The sequence below is a fragment of the Hibiscus syriacus genome, unplaced genomic scaffold (genome assembly GCF_006381635.1).
Source record: "Hibiscus syriacus cultivar Baekdansim isolate YM2019G1 unplaced genomic scaffold, ASM638163v2 tig00009098_pilon, whole genome shotgun sequence".
In the NCBI taxonomy this organism is placed as follows: domain Eukaryota; kingdom Viridiplantae; phylum Streptophyta; class Magnoliopsida; order Malvales; family Malvaceae; genus Hibiscus; species Hibiscus syriacus.
Window position 1 is genome coordinate 7,609 of NW_024062188.1, and position 19,999 is coordinate 27,607.

Below are 19,999 nucleotides of genomic sequence, written 5' to 3' on the forward strand. Positions count from 1 at the left end.
TGGGTACTTACTGACAGACATAGGTTCGATATCTATACCTCAGGTGATCGTTCTACGGTTCACTATATGCGTGGTTGCGTTTCTAACAGAAAAAGGTACTCGAATTGTCCTTGATGTTAGTGCCCCCTTGGGCTGCCAAACCCTCAATCCTCACCCATTATAGGCTTAAACGGATCGAGTTCAATTCGAGAGGATACATTCCCTTATGTCTATGCGGAGAATAAATTCTCACGAAAACATAAGGTATATGAATCCCGAAGGTTACTTGCTAGGCCTGCACGGAGAATAAATTCTCACGAAGGCGTCGCTTTTGCCCCCACTTAGAAAGGTTCGAAGATCGGGTATAGAGCTTATGTTATGCAAATGCTCGTGACGTGTGTGAGGAGGAACATTCAACCCTTTGACTCAAAGGAAAATGACACCATTCGACAAAACTTTGGACAAATCTGAAAACAAAGATAAAAATGTTAGTAAGACAATAATAAAATGAAGCAATTAAAAACTTCAATAAAAAGATCAAAAGTTAACTAAAGACTCGAACTCCTAATTTCTACCAAACGACAATGTGTAAGCGACTTACAGACTGACTCTCTAAAAAATTCTGGTCCCCAGCGGAGTCGCCAAGCTGTCGTAACCGTTTTCCGGGAGGAACAATCGTTTAATTGTTTTAAAAATAGTTACGACTTTTAATTTTGGAAAATGGGTGATTTTGGAGTAATTTGAAATAAATTAAAAGAATTAGAAAGAATCGCCATCAACCTTTGGGTTAGGTAGGTCGAATACCTAAACGTCTTTTAAAAACAATTTTAAGAAAAATCATTTTTTAAGACAAAAGCTGGCCTGCGTTTACCAAGATTCGTTTAAAACGAGTTCGGGAGTCGGTTACGCGTGGGGAAGGATTAGCACCCCCACAGCGCCCAAAATTGGTACTGTTTCGCTTACACGTTGTCGTAAATGGTGAAAATCATGAATTAAATATAAAATTAAATTATGATCCATTTATTGAATATTAATTAATTTGCTTTAATTAATAACTTAAAGAAAAAAATAAAATAAGTAGTTAAACTTATAAGAACTAAAATGCAACAAATCAAAACTTGAAGTCTAAATTGCAATTAAACGAAATTAAAACAATGACTAAAACATGTAATAATGTCGAGTTATGCACATAAAGATATCATACAAAAATTAATTAAATAAAACAAATGATTATTTAACTCATGAAAATTACCATGACATTCTAAAAATTATATACATTTATTTAGATATAAACTATATCTTATATATGATTACTATAAATAAGTTTTAAACGTTTGAACCATAACTAATACTCAATATTAAAATATAAAGATTTAATTCGATGTAGAATACACAAGTATATGTAAGTTACTATATAAATTTATATAACTATCTTACAAATATGTACGCATATTATGAATAAGTAATGGAACATTATACTTATTAAATAAATGATAACTATACTTATTAAATAAATGATATAAAGAATATAAAAGTAAATACAAGTATACATCTATAAAAATATATTAAAATTGATCATGCATGGGCTAATTAAATATATACTCTAATAATTTAAATATATATATATATATATATATATATCCAGCTAAGCTATACGTTAAACAAATAAAATATGCCTATTCTTCCTAAGACATGTTAAACAAATATATATATATATATGAACAAAAAAAATCAGTTTACAAGACACATTAAATAAATATATATATATATGAACAAAAAATCAGTTTCCAAGACACATTAAATAAAAATATATATACGTTTAACAAATAAACTAAGCTATATTAAACAAATAAATAATGGCTATTCTTCCTAAGACACATTAAAAAATATATGTATATGAACAAAGAATCAGTTTCCAAGACATGTTAAACAAATATATATATATATGAACAAAAAATCAGTTTCCAAGACATGTTAAACAAATATATATATATATATATGAACAAAAAATCAGTTTCCAAGACATGTTAAACAAATATATATATATATGAACAAAAAATCAGTTTCCAAGACACATTAAATAAATAAATATATATATATATATATATATATATATATATATATATATATATATATATATATACACGTTTAACAAATATCCAACTAAACTATATGTTAAACAAATAAATAATGGCTATTCTTCCTAAAACACATTAAACAAATATATATGTATATGAACAAAGAATCTAAACAAGCAAAACCAAACAAGCAAATACATCCAAAATGGAATGAATGCTTTCAAAATAATGGTGGACCTCGTATAGTGGTGAAATTAAATAATTGATTCTTGATATCAAGTATTTAAAAATGTGTGCCACTAAAACTAAAAAAATAGCCTAGGTGCTCATCTCAAGGTTTTAAAAATTAAATATGCACAACATAGATGAAATTTAAATATTGATGAAAAATATACCGATTATATTAAAAAAAATATGTATAATATAATATGGTCGAATTGAAACAAATAATATTTTAATAATAACATGACTAAAATAGGATATTTAAAAATTTAGTGTTAAATTGAACATAACCAAAAATATTATAACAATATAAATCAATGACTAAGATACAATAATTACGAACATTATAACTAAAGTCAAATAATATAACATATAATAGTGTGACTAAAATAAATATTAAAAATAAAATACTTAAAACAAAATAAACATAACTTTAATTTATGACTTGAAAATAAGGATACAAATGCATAAGGACTAAAAGAAACATGCAGAAAATTAAAAATCAAATGTATAAACAAACAGAAACTAATTACATTACCAGTTAGGACTGAAATTGAATTCAGATAAAGCATGGAGAAAAAATTAGAAATACAAAATATTGATCTAAGGACTATAATATATAAAACTGAAATGTTAAAACTCAAAATAATATAATAAGACTTCCTTTAATGACTATAAGGTATGGATACAAATCAACAGGGATTAAACGTGTGGTTATTCCATAAGCTAGATGTATGGAACCTTACTATCCAAAACAGTACAGTATCCTTGTGTATTTTCCCATTTGCTAAATCCCTAGGCCACATTCTTTTTCCTCTTTACTTCCCCTCTTGCGTTTTACACTCTAGCTCATCACTTTACCTTTCTTCTCTTTCTAGCAGACAAGGCACAAGATGGAATTCACCATGGCCTTTGTCATAGGATCCGTTGAGGAATTAAACGACACTCCCTACTCCCTACTCTTTCGGGGTTTTTCTTTTCTTTTCGATTTAAGGTAAGCTTTTCGAATGGATTTTTTTCAGTATTTTCTCACAGTTTTTTTCTTTTTTTTTTCCTTGTACTCTCCCCTCTCTAATTATTTTCATATTATTTTCTGTTATTTGTGGGCAACTAAGTTATATTCGAAAACAATAAAAATGTATATCTATGTTGGTTTTTTTAATATATATATATTTCCATACCCTAAGAGAATCGAAAAGAAATTTTACTCAACCTAATCGAACATGCAAGGATTTAAAGTTAACAAATCAAAGAAAAATGCATTAAAAATGATGAAAATAATAGGAAAAATAGTAAATAATTGATACCCTTGTTATTGCTTGAATATAGAGTTTACAGTGTGTCGTTTGCCAGGATTTTCCCCAATCCCTCTTTCAATTTTTTTTTTATTCGAATGCTCTCTGATATCTCCCCCTCTTCCTTCCTTTTTTTCTCTAATCCTCTGCCTATTTTATGGTTGATATCTCCACCTAATCTTAATGGATGCATCTGCATTTTCTTCGTTTATGGTAGGATATTGACAGGTTAGGTATGATTTAGATGATATGCTTTTGACTTTGCTGATATTATTTGTTTGTTTTTGCTGTTCAGTGGCCAACATGGTGATGATGATGTTTCAACTTGCTCAGAGGTGACTAGCCTTAGTGACTCGTCGGTGGAGAGGCTTGGTACTGTTATTGATCTGGGTCTGTTGGGTTGCTTATAATTGGACCACATTTGGCCTGCACAACAATATAAATACACTTAATAATACTAATAATAATAATAATAATAATAATTTAATAATATTTTTTAACTTTGATAAAAAAAAATGGGTGTCTACAATACTTCAAATGTTATCGGATAATCCATGCATCTTTTAAAAAATGTCGTGTCATTTCAACACCTTGATTGAAAAAATAATTTACGATAATTTTATTTACACGGCATAGAATTAATTTCTTTTCCAACACACTATTGGAGTAGATTTGCCAAAGATGATGTTGGTCTAATATTTAATAAATTAGTTAATCCCTATTCCCATATGTAATGGGGGTAGGGGGAGGTAGGATAGTAGGCTGCCCCCAACGTCAGGTTGAGAGCAATTTCCGTAGGAGACCTCCAAATTATGAAATATCCTCCGTGAGACTCGATCCCACGACCCCAAGGTTAAAAACATTGTGCTCTACCAACTGAGCTGGATGGTCATTTCTTGGTCTAATATTTAATAGTTTTAAGGAATTATGGGATTGGAGAATGGTGAGGCGATCATTGTCTTGTTTGTTACGTTACTGATTATGATGAAGAATTATAATGTTTGTAATCTACGAGTACCATTTGGTCCCTCACCAATGAGATCTCCAAAAGTGTGGAAATATTTAATAGTATTTATGTTCTCTTTTCAACCTTCGGTACCTGACTTGCGATCTTTGATTTGTCCTTTTCTTTTGGTAACTATTAGTTTCATTAATCCTTAATTCAATCTTTAAAAAGAATTACACGTATCTTTAGTGGTGATGATTCCTTATGATTTTAGTATGATATCTTAATTTAATAATTATGTCTAAAGTAAAAGAGGGCGATGAAATTATTATTAGCATGTTTTTATTATGATTTTCGACTTTTGAAATAGATTTAATACTTAAAATTACTTCTTTTTTTAAAATATTTTTAAAAAAATTATTTTTTTAAACTTCCATTTCATTTGTATTCTTATTTTTTTATATTTTCTCTTGAAAAAAAGAGAGTCTGACCTAACAAATTTTACCATGACTTTTTTTTAATATTATGGGATGATTACAATGTAGTATTTATTCAAACATTTTAATCTATAATAACGCGTGCACACCCTACAAATGCAACTACTAAAACTATTCTTTTTTTATCATAAATGTCAACCAATAAATTCTTCACCATGAAAATTTTAATTATTCTTAAGCATTATAAAAATCTTAAAATTATCTTAAAAACCTAAAAATTATAAAATGAACTTGAAAAGAAATTATTATTTTTTATATTTTTAAATGAACTCGACATTATTATATTTTAAAAAATAAAATTAAAAACATAAATTATACTTTTTTGGTAATTTATATGGTTTTTCTATTTTTATTTACATTTTAAAAATTAAAAAATTCAAATAAAAAAATCTTAAAAAAAATCCAACACTCGGTAAGAAAGACTCATAAAATTCTTTATGTGTTTAATTTTTTAGAAATAAAACGAGTGGATAATAACACACCAAAAAGAAAATAATTAATTACATTATATATCGTCAAATTGTGACTCTTTTTTAAATTAATCCCTAAACATTTAAATATTTTAATTTCATCCCTAAACTATGTATCATTTTAAATTAGTCCTCAAACTTTTGAACATTTAATTTCCATCCTCAAACTATGACCTTCATTCTAACTTGTTCCTCAAACATTTTGAACATTTCAATTTCATCCCAAACTATAATATATACTAATCACATCATTTGTTAGTAAGAATGTAAGATCGTCAGGTCAAGTTATATCATTATGTGCTTGAAAAAAATAAAACTCATGTTAAACTATTCTTGAAACTAATTATATATTTTGATGACTTTGGGGATGGAATTGAAAGATTCAAAAATTTTGGGACCAATTTAGAATGAGGGTCATAGTTTGGGGATGAAATTGGAATGTTAAAAAGTCTAAGGACTAATTTAAAATGAGTCATAGTTTGAAGATAAAATTAGAATATTTTAAAGCTTAAGAACCAATTTAAAATGATAATCATAGTTTAGGGACATATGATGCAATTAACTTAAAAGAAAATGCTGTCGGTGAGTTGGAGAAATCAATTCCAAAGGGAAAATGGAATCCGAAGATATTGGGAAGACATGGGCTAAAGCTGTAGAAATGTGCAATGCCATGAGTCCCCTTTCATTTCCCCCAAACGTACCTTTAACTTAAGGAGAGGGACCACGGTAAATTTAATGAATACTATTTTTGAAAATAAATATATAAATTAATTAAATTCAGAACTCATAAAATGTTTATTTTCAATCCTACAATAATATTCTCACATGTATAGAGTTGAAAAACTCCCGTAGAAGGATGGCAATCATTAGTATTTAGCATCCGCTATCCATTTTGCGTAGCCTAACATCACTATCCATTTATATCTCCCACTATTATCAAATCAAAGCATGGGAATGAGAGGTTCTAGGAGAAAGAAAGGGAGTGCTTCTAATATGTCTAGAACCTATGAACAAAGGGAATACGAGGGAACAAGGATGAACAGCTTGTCCAACCGATCAAATGTGCTTGTTCAGGAAAGGACTGGGTGCCTCTTGAAAATTTAAAATTACCATATATTATAGATTCTTTTATGTATTTTTCTATTAAATATCTATTTTTACCCCTGAAATTCTATAAAATTGACCACTTCTAAAATTTTAGAGATTTGTCCATCTTAGTATAAAATTATAAGTCCTTCCTTGTACTTATTCAGTTATAAATTTAAATTTAAAATTATTTAATATATCAAATCACATACAAATAAATATATTGATTTTCTACCAATGAAAAAATGACCCAAATTATGTTGTCAATCAATTCTTCAATATTTAGAAACAAAACTTATAATTACATTTTGTTTACATTTTTATTGCAATTTTAATATAAAAATTTAATATTCTAATCATAAACGTCTATAATATTGATCTACCCTCAAGTCAAAAGCAAAAGAAAACTTTCGAAGTCAACTTCAAAAAGAGAAAAAAGAAAAAGGAGACATGGGTGAATTTTGTCTACTAAGTTGATAATTTATCATTTTAATGGTTAAATGATATTAATATTTTTATTATTCGGAATTCAAATTATCTTTTCTCTCCAATTATCTATATACTATATATTGATATATATATGCCTAATAATAACAATTTAAATGATAAAAATAAAACAACAAGACTCTAATATAGCTATTGAAATTCAACAGAAAGAAAAAGTTGTGATGGATATATTAAAGTTTCACCAAAGTTGCCAACCCAACTTTTCTTTACAAATCACATGGGGAAAAGCAAAAATAAAATGAGAAAAATGAACCTCGGATGCCCTTTCTCTTTGCTCCACCACATTCTCTCAATTCTTTGGACTAAAAAGAATTAAATTAAATTTTCACATACTCAACTTTTATGATACATTTGATAGAGAAGTATTATTCCTTCCAAATTGTCATTAATAATAAATTAATTTTATATTATAATTTTTAACTATTAGTATGGCTTAATTTGAACAAAATAAAGAAAAAAATATTTTACTTATTTTAGAGATATAATATTTTTATTTTTATTTTTATTCATATTTTTAATTTCAGTTTGTACTAATTATTCTTTATGTTATGATAAAGTTGTTCAACATTTATGTAATAATTCAGTTTTTTTTTCTATTATTGATACTTTGTTTAAACTTAAATTTTATTTAAAAATTAATCTGATCAAAATAATAAATATAATGGCTACATTAATTTAAAATTAACGATTAGAGTTATAATCCAAAAGATTTTAAGACGAAAGTCCTCTACCCTTACTTGATGTCTCATGTCTCTTCCCCACCAATAAACAATTGTTCATCTAATGTTATGTAGAATATTAATGTTTTATTATCTAAAGAATAAGTGATAATTAAATTACACTTTATATTGGCATATTTTAACATTATTTGGGAATATAAAATTATTAGATAAGCAAAATATTTTTTTATTAGTCTAGGGTGATTACAAAGTAATATTTGTTCAAAATACTTAACCATTTGACAATGAATGCTCAAACACCCATATTGACGTTATGCTCGAATTTGAAATCTCTAAAAGTAACAATTATCCTTTTAATCATTTTAAGTCACTTGATTGATGCCGTATAAACAGAATATGTAACACAATCTTATTTCAAAATATAATGTTACTATAATGTAGGAATTAACCAACTAAGTATACTTGATAGATATCTGACTGAGGAGAAACAAAGGGTTTTCAAGGTAGGGGAAAGAACAAAATAAATGCTTGTACAAGTGGTAGAGATTCAAAAATTTAAGCTTGTAAGGTTAAGTTCGAATCTTACCAATGTTATTCTTGGCGGACAATCTATAAATTTCTATGTAAATCTCAATTACGTCTTAGGTATGCCTTGACTTTGGATTGAGAGAGTCATCCAAGACCTAAAACTTTGGATGTACCCAAAAAAGAAGGTAGAGGGAAATAAGCTTTTGGTTTCAGTTCGTTCTCTGTGTCGACGCTGTCTGTTTCTGTAAATGAGACCTAAGCAACTCGACTCATATGTAAATTTGTTGTTGTTTTTCCGGTGACATGTGCACCCAAAACTGTTTTCTTCCTCATTTCCCTCGTAGTCCCCACGTGATAACAACATGACACAAACGTGTGAAAAGTAGGGTTCACGTGTCCTTTTTAGACACATTTTTAGAATTTTGCTCATGAATTGTTTAAATTTCTTTATAGAGTGGAGGTGAGGGATGGACATTACCTATCTAATAAAATTATGAAATTTAATGGATAACGTTGAATAAAAAGATGAGACGATAAAATTTCAGAGTATGGAGATTTGAGTATAAGAAACCTTAAAAAAAAAAGTTGAGTATAAGAAAATTTAGGAGTTTATTTTTTTCCTCAAAGAAATTCAAGGAATTTTGACGGTTTTAAGCTTATTTGTGGATTATCTTAATATTTAAACTTAAAATTTATTTTTAATTTGATTATTATGATGATTTGATATTTCAAAAAGATACTAAGTGGAACGTTGGAGCAAGAAAGGTTATCATCGAGCTAGACAACATGGAAGTTTTCAAGCTCTTAACACAAAGACAACAAAGGCAGACAAACCCAATAATTCTGCAGCATATACAGGACTAGGTTAACAAAGAATGGGAGATTTCAAAGGATAATATTTTCTTTAACTATGAGACCATATGATGGATTTGTATGTTAAGAATTATTTTAAAAGGAATTATTGAGATTTTTTTCAAACATCTTAAATGTAACATATTTTTTTTGAACGGAAATGATGAATTTGTAGTCACTCATTTTCGTCAGGGGTTTTATTTAATATATATATACAATTTTTTTGAAATTATATATAATATATAGTTTTTGAAAACATTTTGAATATATATATATAATATATAATTTTTGAAGACATTTTGAAAAAATATATATAATATATAATTTTTGAAAACATTTTGAAAACATATATATAATATATAGTTTTGAAAACATTTTGAAAATTTATAAAATATATAATTTTAAAACGTTTTAGAAAATATATCATATGTATAGGTTTCGAAAACGTTTTTCGAAATATATTTTATATTATTTATTTATTTATTTATTTATTTATTTATATGTTTATTTTTATTTTTATTTATTTTTATTTAGGTCCAAGTCCAACAAGAGTGTGAGGAAGCCCAACCGGTAAGCTGGCCTTACCTGGCCCGAAAGAGATTAGGGTTTCCACATTTAGCTACAGCATTGCACGGACAGGAGCCGTACGATCAAAGCACGAATGAACAACCATGATTGAAGCAAATAAAAGGGTAATAAAACCCTAAAGAGATACATGTTTGTGCAGTCAGATCTGGACCATTGGATCTGACCCAATCCAACGGTCATGCAACCGAAGTCCCAATCAAAGAAAATCCAACTGACCGAGAAAACTGGGACTGCACCATCCCGGGATTCCCGACCACGTGAACGAAGGTAAGCCTGAAACGAGGGGAACAACCCCTTCAAGATCAACAACAGACCCCCAAAGGAGTTATATAAATACCTCCGATGAGGCACACCACACAACAACATCGATTGAGAGGCAACCAAGTAATCGAAAAACATCACTGAAAAATCAGAACACCAAACAAGCAAAAAGCACAATACACAACAAAGAAAACGAAGCATTCGAAACAGAAAAGCAACATAAACATCAAGCAAAACCGAGTGAAAAAGTTCGCGGGGTTCGTGGAAAATCACAAAGAACCCAAGAAAACAATTCCGATTGTGGTTCAGAAGAGGAGCGATCACCAGAAACCGAAGAGAGTCACCAGAAATATAGGAGTCAAATGTTATTTTTTTATATCTATGCTATTTGGGGTAAGTTTTGGGGATTTAGAGCTCGGGATAGGATTCAGGGCTTAGAGAGGAACACTTTGGGTATTTTTTAATTTTTCCGGCCATCGAAGGTGGTGGTCGGAGCTGTGGTCGACGACGGAGGGTTTCATCGGAGGTTGGTCAGTATTCGACCGGCTGAGGGAGTGTGTTGAGAGCTTTTTTGGGAGAGAAAAGATTTTTTTGGGGTTAAGGTTAAAATGATATTTTTTGGGTATTTATAACCGAGGGACTAAAGTGCAAATATCATATTTTTAAATTATTTTCGTAGTCCTTGTAAGTTTGAAGTGTAATTCGTTTTGGTCTCTTGTTGTAAATTTACCCTTGAATTTCAAATTTATTCAATCTAATCCTTGTTTACATTTCTTATATTTTGCAAATTGACCCCCTAACCTTTTATTTTTCTCTTGCAGTTCACTTTTAGCATCAATTTGACCATAGATTTCAATTTGTTCTAATTTGGTCCTTTTAATTTTTTTATCAGGTGTTATTATTATTATTAAACATTTTATTTTTTTTTATCTTTTTATTTTATCTTTTAACCTTTTTTTCTCATCATTTTATTTATCTATTTTTTAATTTTATTTCTCTTTTAAAACTTCATATTCTATTTTTATTTATATTTATTTATTGCTTTTAAAATTTAATTTTTATTTGGTTTTATTTTATTTTTTTCCTTTTAACATTTTTTTAATTTAACCTTTTTTCTTCCTTTTTTGACTTATTTAATATTTATTTTATTTTATAATCTAACACATTTGAACCCTTTTAGGGTTAATTTTAAATTCTTCAACGGTAAGTAATTCGGATCGAATTTTCTTAAATTTTAATTTGACTTTTTAATTTTCGTCATTAAGACAACCGAGAAATTAAATTGGTATCGAAAGGGCAGTTCAAGGGTGCTAATCCTTCATTGACTGTAACCGACTCCAGAATCCGACATATTTTTGGTAAAACGTAGATCATGTAAGATGATAAATTAAGGGGTTCTATCAACTCTTTTTAAAATTAAATGATCAGTGGCAGCTCTAACATTTTTATTCAAGTCGAAGCCCAATTTTAAGCTCACTCGAAAGACGGTTGTGACAGAATTAACCCTAAGGAGTATTATTCTGTATAATCTTGCATCCCAGCAGAGCTCGTCTCAGCCGAAATAACTTGGGCAATAGTTTTCTGGGGAGCAAAAAAGATACGTAAACTATCCGAGTATTGTCGGGTTATCTTTACCATAATATCAGCTGCATTATTACACTCGTGAGAGGTAAAAATAAATTGTACCGCAAACGAATTACTAAATCAATAATATGGGGAACCATTAATGAACTAAGATCCATTTATTGTTGACAAAAAGAAAATACGTGTTGATTTATGAACTGATTTTTTATTGCACTTTATCTCAAACCTTTACACCAGATTTAGTATTTGTTCTATTAAAAATGGTTTTTCTCAAAGAAAATGTTGCCTACAAAGATACAAAATGAAATTAAAAAACCGAGAAACAAGGGTGTAGATAGCATTTATGAACATGTAAGAATAAACTATAATATTGATATTAGGTTGAGTTCTCCTACTATTAAAGTTATCCAATTATTCATATGTATTAATCTTGTTTTCTTTTGTTAAAAGTTTGATGGTCGTCTGAACTATACGTTAAATTCTTGACTAAAATATAATAAAATCATATTGTTTTCAAACACTTGCTCAACGACATAATGTTTCAAACACTTACTCAACGATATAATATAAACATATAGCCAATAAAAAAATAACTCAGATATTTCTAGGATCATATTTTATCATATCTCAGTCAATAGAAAATGATGAGTTTGGAACTTATGAATAGTCAATTGATCATTTTGTAACTTTTAATAGTCGAAGAACTTAACAAAGTAGTGTCCTATAGTTAGATGACTATTTAATAACTTCTAATAATTGAAAATTTTAATAAAACAACATCTTATAGTGTGAGGATCATTTGTGTACTTTACCCAAAATACATTTGTAGACAGTAAACTAACGATAAAGTAAAATTGAAGCGTTTGTTCGTGAGAAAAAAAATTGTATTGTTAGTCTTTAACTGATATGAAGTACAAATATTAAAAAAGTAAAATAAAATTAAATATAGCAAGCCTTAACTTAAATTACACGTCTGAAAATGAAAGATATTCCGAAGACTGAAGTTCCAAAGAAAGAACGGTGAGGATGTGGAGACACATGGCGGCTGCATGCAGCCTTGGAGTATAATAACAGACGAGTTATTACAACATACTGAGCTGTAGTGAGAAGCGACGGTGGTCCAAAGCACAAACAGAACTTTCCAAATATCACATACAACTCAGCCGTTTGATCCTCCAAGTAAAAAACAGACAACAACAATAATATAATATATCTTTGGGTAAACTATGTATTTAGTATCTAAATTATCAATTTTATTTCGTTTTAATACATAAACTTTTAATTTTTCCAAATCCACTTAAAGTTTAATTTTTGTTTCATTTTAATATATTGTCGTTAAGTTTTGAAAAAAAATAAAAGTCTAGGTACCAAAACAAGTTTAGTACATAAATCATATTTAAGTTTTGAAAAAATTGAAAATTTAGGTACTAAAACATATCAAAACTGATAGTTTAAGTACTAAACGCGTTAAATTTTTAACAATATGTATTAAAATGAAACGAAAAGTAAAATTTAGGTATGATTTTAAAAAAAATTAAAAGTTTATGTATTAAAATAGAGAAATACTGATAGTTTATGTACTAAATACAAATTTACCCTATATATATTTTATTTCCTTTTAAGATAATCAAATATTCTCAAAAAAAAATTAGATAATTTTAAATTTTATTACCAATGTACAGAGTTTTTCTGCAGAAAAAATCTCAATAATGGGATAAAGGATACATGATTATCCCAATAATGGAATAAATGACTGCCTACTTACAACATAATTTGATGGTCAATACCCCAACGATTACAAAGATAAATATTAATATTATCTAATCTATTTATATCTCTTCCTCGTAATTAAATACATATAATCTCTTAATAGAGTTCAACATTTCTTTCACACTTCTTATGATTTCTTAATACAGTCTTTTATTTCTTTCCTTTCACAATAATTAAATGAGAACACACCAAACAAGGTTCTCAAACAAATTTTAAGATAATAATGAGGAGAGATTTCCCTTTCTAAGCACTACAAACTCAGTTCAACATGCTCGTCCATCGATTTGTTGTTGCCTTTATACTTTTTATTGTCTTTAAAAAGAATTGATAAAAAATTAATATAATTAAAAAAATTGTGAGCGATTTCGGAACTTTTGCATACACGTCTTGGCTTTTAAGCGAGGCCTTAAGTCCACAATATTTCCCACCACGACCACCACCACATCCGCAGCCCACCGTTTTCCTTCCCTCCTCCGCCGTTTCATCCACCGAATTGCCGCCATTTTTTTTCTCTTTCTCAGAACTTCAACATTAACAAAATAAGACAAATACTTCGAATTTAGATCTTAACATTAAAATCCGAAACGAGTCTTTCTTGATATTCAGACTCTCTGTAGAAGGCTACATTTCTGAAGGCAAGTTCACGTTTCTGTAATTGAAAAAATATATTATGTTTCTCCTTTTTCTGATAAATTTAGCTTTTGCTTAGCGGCAAATGTCGAGAGAGTACAGTCGAAAGTGATGAGTGAAATTGAAAACAGATACTGTTTTTGTTTTCATTTCCGAACTTAGCTTGTTTACGTTTTTTCTTTTCTGATTGCAAGACAGGTGTTCGGTTTTATGCTGAGTACAGTGTTCCCTTTCTCTCAAAGTTTTTTTTTTGAGATTGCTTTTTAATCACATTTTGTCGGTGAAGCTCACTGTTTTCGGATTTCTTCCACTTCCAGTCTTTTCTTATTCTGTTTCTCTACCGTTTTTTTAATTTGCTATAATTTAACCATAATCTCAGCTTTGCTTCATTGATTTTCATATCTCAGCTTTGCTTCATTGATTTTCATTGCTTAAGTAGAGTCCTTGTCGTTTTCTTCTTCTTTTCCGTTTGTTTTTACAGTTTCAAGGAAATCTATGTCACTTAATTCTGAGATCTTAGTTCTTTGATTCGATCTTTTTCCTTTGAAGTGAAACACCTGTTTGCTCGAAAATGTAAGCTCAACTGATTCAATTGCAACAGTATCGATCTTATTCACTTCAATCTTAAACTATTGGATTTATGATATTTGTATGTGTAAGGTAATGAATGTGACTTGATTCTTTTATTTTCCACTTTTCATTTCAATACTAAATTGACGGCTTGTCTTTATTTTATCATTTTTTTGGGTTCTGAATCACTGCCAATACTGACTCCTGCTTGTTCTTCGTTGTCCAAGCTTGCAAGTTTTTTTTTTAAAATCTTTTCTAGTTCACATTATGGTTCTGTTTGGTGGCTGAGAAAATATAAGATGAATGAGAAGAAATTTTCTGTTTCTGACAGCTTTGTTATTATTTGACTCGGTCGAAGTGAATTCTAGTTCATTGACAATCTAAACCAGAAAAAGGGAACAGGGAAAAAAAGGTGACTCTGTTCTTAGGATTCTCTGTGTCGATAACAGATAATTAATAGTTTGGTGTATGTGTGACAGTGTGAGTGTAACAAGACATTATTCCAACATGCAATGCTTTTTTTTAAATGTTACCAAATCCGATTATTAATCATCAATTTGCTGTTTCATAACTGTCTCTTATTGTTAATTAATGTTTCATTTCCCCCCCCCCCTTAATTCTTTCAGGATCCTTAAAACATTTAGTCATTGGAACTCTGTTTTCTGGACAGAATATGACGTAATTAGCTATTTTCGGACATTGTTTCTGTTTATGGTCTTATGATTTTTGCTTTTAAGAAATTCAATTTGGACTTGATCTTTAAAATATAGATTCAGTTTTCTTCTTTTCTTTGTATATCTTTCTTGACGAATTATATGGCTTTCCGGACCTAGGTGATAAACCGGATTTAAATGATGGATCGCCGTTGGTCTTGGAAGAAAAAGTCGTCTGATAAAGCTGCTGTTACTGCTGCTGCCGCAGCGGATGCTGCTGCTGCTACTTTGGCTTCAGTGGCATCTCAAGGTGATCAGGTAAACTTTTTGAACATGATTTTACTTAATTATAACGCATCAAACATGCTTGCTTGGAGAATTTCCGATTTGTTCAATATTCATCTCTGATTATCATCAGAATGATTGAACCATTTTATCTGATACTGATATTCTGGTAATTTTCTGTTATTACAGGATTCATACAAAAAAGCAAAGTATGTTCAAATTACTGTGGAATCATATTCACATCTCACTGGTTTGGAAACTCGAGTGAAAACATACGAGGAACAAGTTCAAACATTGGAGGATGAGATTAAGGACTTGAACAAAAAGCTGTCAGAGGCCAAATCGGAGATTTCTGCCAAGGAAGACCTGGTGAAACAGCACACTAAAGTTGCAGAAGAGGCTGTCTCGGGTTAGTCTATGCTCAAACATTCTAAATGTAATGTAAGAATAAATGTCCTCCCTATACTGTTAGCCTGAAAATTTTCTCAATCTTTGCTGTAGGTTGGGAAAAGGCTGAAGCTGAGGCCTTGGCATTGAAAAATAACCTGGAATCCATTATGCTTTCAAAGCTTGCTGCTGAAGACAAGGCATCACATTTGGACGATGCTCTTAAAGAGTGCATGCGACAAATCCGGAGTCTGAACGAAGAGCACAAACAGACATTGCAAGATGTTGTAATTAGCAAAGAAAAGAAGTGTGAAAAGATTAAGTTTGAGCTTGAAGCTAAGATAGCTAATTTAGACCAACAACTCCTCAAGTCTGAAGCCGAAAATGCTGCAATTTCAAGGTCTTCGCAAGAACATTCCAACATGCTGATCAAGATCGGTGAAGAAAAATCACAAGCTGAGGCTAACATAGAATCTTGTGAAAGGGAAATAAATTCACTGAAGTATGAACTCCATGTAGCTTCCAAAGAGCTAGAAATTCGTAACGAAGAAAAGAATATGAGCATGAGGTCTGCAGAAGTTGCCAACAAGCAGCATATGGAGGGTGTCAAAAAGATTGCAAAGCTAGAATCTGAGTGCCAAAGACTGCGTGGACTTGTGCGGAAGAAGTTGCCGGGGCCGGCTGCACTTGCCCAAATGAAGCTAGAGGTTGAGAGTTTAGGAAGGGATTATGGAGATTCTCGACTAAAGAGGTCTCCTGCTCGGCCTTCAACTCCTCACCTGTACACGGCGACTGATTTTTCCCTTGACAATACACAGAAGTTCCTTAAAGAGAACGAGTTGCTCGCAGAACGTTTGTTGGCAGCGGAAGAAGAGACAAAGATGCTGAAAGAAGCTTTGGCAAAATGTAACAGTGAACTAGTGGCTTCAAAGAATCTATGTGCTAAGACATTGAGCAAGCTTCAAGCTTTAGAAGCTCAACTTGCCATCATAAACCAGCACAGAAGTCCCTCAAAAACGATCGTTCAGATTCCTGCAGAAGTTCACTCAAATCAAAATGCTAGCAATCCACCAAGTTTGACTTCTTTGTCGGAAGATGGAAATGATGATGAAAAAAGCTGTGCTGAATCATGGGCAACAGCTTTGATCCCTGAGCTCTCTCAATTCAAGAAGGAAAACAACATTGAGAAGTCAAACAGAACCGAGAATGTGAAACAGTTAGACCTTATGGACGACTTTCTTGAGATGGAGAAGTTGGCTTGCTCTTCAAATGATTCAACTGAAAACGGTGCACTCATCATTTCAGATTGTACTCACAATAAGATATCTGAAACTGGTAATGACGACGCTTCAGGAGAAATTTCTTGCAAGGAACTCCATTCTGAAAAGAGACATGATTCATTCCCTCCAGAATCTGATGTCGACCAATCGCCTGTTCTGAAGCTTCGGACAAAGCTTTCCATCATGCTCGAATCTATTTCTAAGGATGCTGACATGCAGAAAATTCTGGAGGACATCAAACATGCTGTGGATCATGCTCAGGATAGCCTGAGACAGCACTCCATAAACGGTAGTGTAACTGCAGATAAGGAAATTGCTATGTCCCCAGGTGATAATGTTACTTCAGAACCCTTGCAAATTATAAGTGAAGAATTAGCTGCTGCAATTTCTCAAATTCATGATTTTATACTGTTCCTGGGAAGAGAAGCAAGTGCAGTTGATGACATTAGCTCTGTTGATAATGGATTAAGCCATAAAATTGAGGAGTTCTCAGTCACCTACGATAAGGTCTTATGCAGCATTGCCTCTCTGAATGATTTCGTTTTCGATCTTTCTACTGTTTTAGCTAAAGCCGGTGAACTAAGATTCAATGTGCTTGGCTACAAGGGTAATGAAGTGGAAATCAACAGTCCACATTGCATTGATAAGGTTGCTTTACCAGAGAATATGGTAACTCAAAGGGATTCTTCGGGAGGAAGATATCAAAATGGATGTGCCCACATTTCGAGTCCCACTTCCAATCCTGAGGTTCTGGATAACGGATATGAATCAAAACAATCAGGCAAATTCTCTTCAGAAGAGTTTCAAGAATTGAAGTTGGAGAAAGAAAAGATGGCAACTGATCTTGCTCGATCTACTCAAAACCTGGAGATGACTAAGTCTCAATTACATGAAACCGAGCAACTTTTAGCCGAGGCTAAATCTCAGTTAGCTTCTGCTCAAAATTCAAACAGCTTGGCTGAGACACAGCTCAAGTGCATGGCAGAGTCTTATAAATCACTCGAAAGACGTGCAGAGGAGTTAGAGACTGAGGTAAACTTTCTCCGTGGAAAAATAGGAACTCTGGATAATGAGCTTCAAGATGACAAGAGAAATCATCAAGATGCTTTAGCCAGATGTAAGGAACTCGAAGGGCTATTGCAAAGGTAAGCCTCAAACTCATTTCATATTGTTTGAAACTACGTTACTAACTTACTCAGACTTGGGCGTTAATGTTAGACACGGGTATGCATATGTTCGGAACAACTAATTGTATGGTTCTATTTTCTAAATGCCATGTTTTTACTTGTAATAATTTCTTAATTGTTGTCCATCACTTTTTAGGAACGAGAACTGTTCTGTTTGTTCTTCAGCAGCTGATAATGACCTCAAGAACAAGCAGGTGAGGACCATTGTTCCTTAAAATTAGTTTTTTAACACTTGCATTGAAATCTGATATTACTGTGTGCAAACACAAAACGTCCAACAAAGATATGATCAGTTGACAAAGTTGCTGATAATGAAACAGTACAATTTTTTACAGTTCCACGTTTAAAGTTCTAAATTAACCAAGTTAAGATAGTTTCATTCGATTTCAGGAGAAAGAATTAGCAGCTGCAGCGGAGAAAAGGGCGCAGTGTCAAGAAACTATATTCCTTCTTGGCAAGCAATTGAAATCTTTGCGTCCTACGACAGACACGATGGGGTCACCATACAAAGAGTGGAACCGAAATGGAGAAAGTTTGAGTGAGGGTGAATCAACGACCAGCGGAGTCAACTTGCAAGACTTGGATCAGGCAGAGACAGGCAATGGAAGGATAACAGGTGCAGAGTCTCCCATGCCTATGGAGTCATATAACACGCCGCATAGCACCTCTGATAATGAAGCAAACCTTTCGACATTGCCAATCAAGTCGAACCACACAAAACACAGGTCTAGCATGTCGAGCTCTTCGTTTTCTTATTCGGACCCAATGCCGGGGAAACAATCGCGAGGCTTTAGCAGATTCTTTTCCTCCAAAGGGAAGAATGGTCATTAAACCTGCAAAATGCGTAGAAGTTGATGATTGAGGAGATGGGTAATAATAGTTAGAATAATCCAAGTTTAGAGACCTCGTTTTCGACTTTTGTAGCTCAAGTATGCTATTGTGTTTCACATCGTGAACTAATGCTTTGGCGTAGATGTAATTTTATTAATTTCGACTGTTTATGTAGCCATATTTGTTACATAAATAATTATATCCTAGTTTTAATATACCAAGTATGTTTACATTAATAAATTTTAGTTAGAAGATATGTTTTAAATTTTAAAAAATATATACTTTTTCTATTTTGATGTATTTAAAATATTTTAATTTTTTACACATTAGGAGCAAAATTCTCATTCCGCTCCTCGTAAGTAGAAATTGTTAAAAAAATTAATTTAATGAAAGTTAGCAACCTGAATATAATAATATATTAAGCTAAAACTATCTAGGGGAAAAACCAAGTCCTTAATTGTAATGAATGTAAACATTTTACTCCTTCAAATGAAATTCATAAACAAATTTTCATAAATTTAAGTAAAGTATGCAATATTATTTTGTGCAATTGTATATATGAAGTTTTATGTCATTCAATTTTCACAATTTATTGAAGATGATATTATCATCATTTTACATTTAAATGTTATTTACACAAATAATTACATTTATCTAATATAAAAGTAAATGTATCTAAAATGTGCATAAACAATTTAAAATTAAAATTTCATGTATATAATAGATTAAATTAAAATTTATGTATTATATTATAAAATTGACTAAATTCTTTATATGATTTTATCAATATTTATCCCTAATTTTTTTAGGGTAAACTACACGTTTAGTACTTA

At 30.8% G+C, this 19,999-nt stretch overlaps 1 protein-coding gene across 1 annotated transcript; it reads left to right on the forward strand.

Moving 5' to 3' along the window:
* Window positions 1–14,459: 14,459 nt before the first annotated feature.
* On the forward strand, window positions 14,460–19,315 carry LOC120203161 (filament-like plant protein 4). The gene is made up of 6 exons (XM_039203506.1): window positions 14,460–14,573; window positions 15,377–15,514; window positions 15,671–15,890; window positions 15,983–18,293; window positions 18,472–18,529; window positions 18,726–19,315. Exons 2-6 carry the CDS (start codon window positions 15,395–15,397, stop codon window positions 19,164–19,166), a joined length of 3,150 nt encoding a protein of 1,049 aa, XP_039059437.1. The 5' UTR covers window positions 14,460–14,573; window positions 15,377–15,394; the 3' UTR covers window positions 19,167–19,315.
* The last annotated feature ends 684 nt before the right edge of the window (window positions 19,316–19,999 follow it).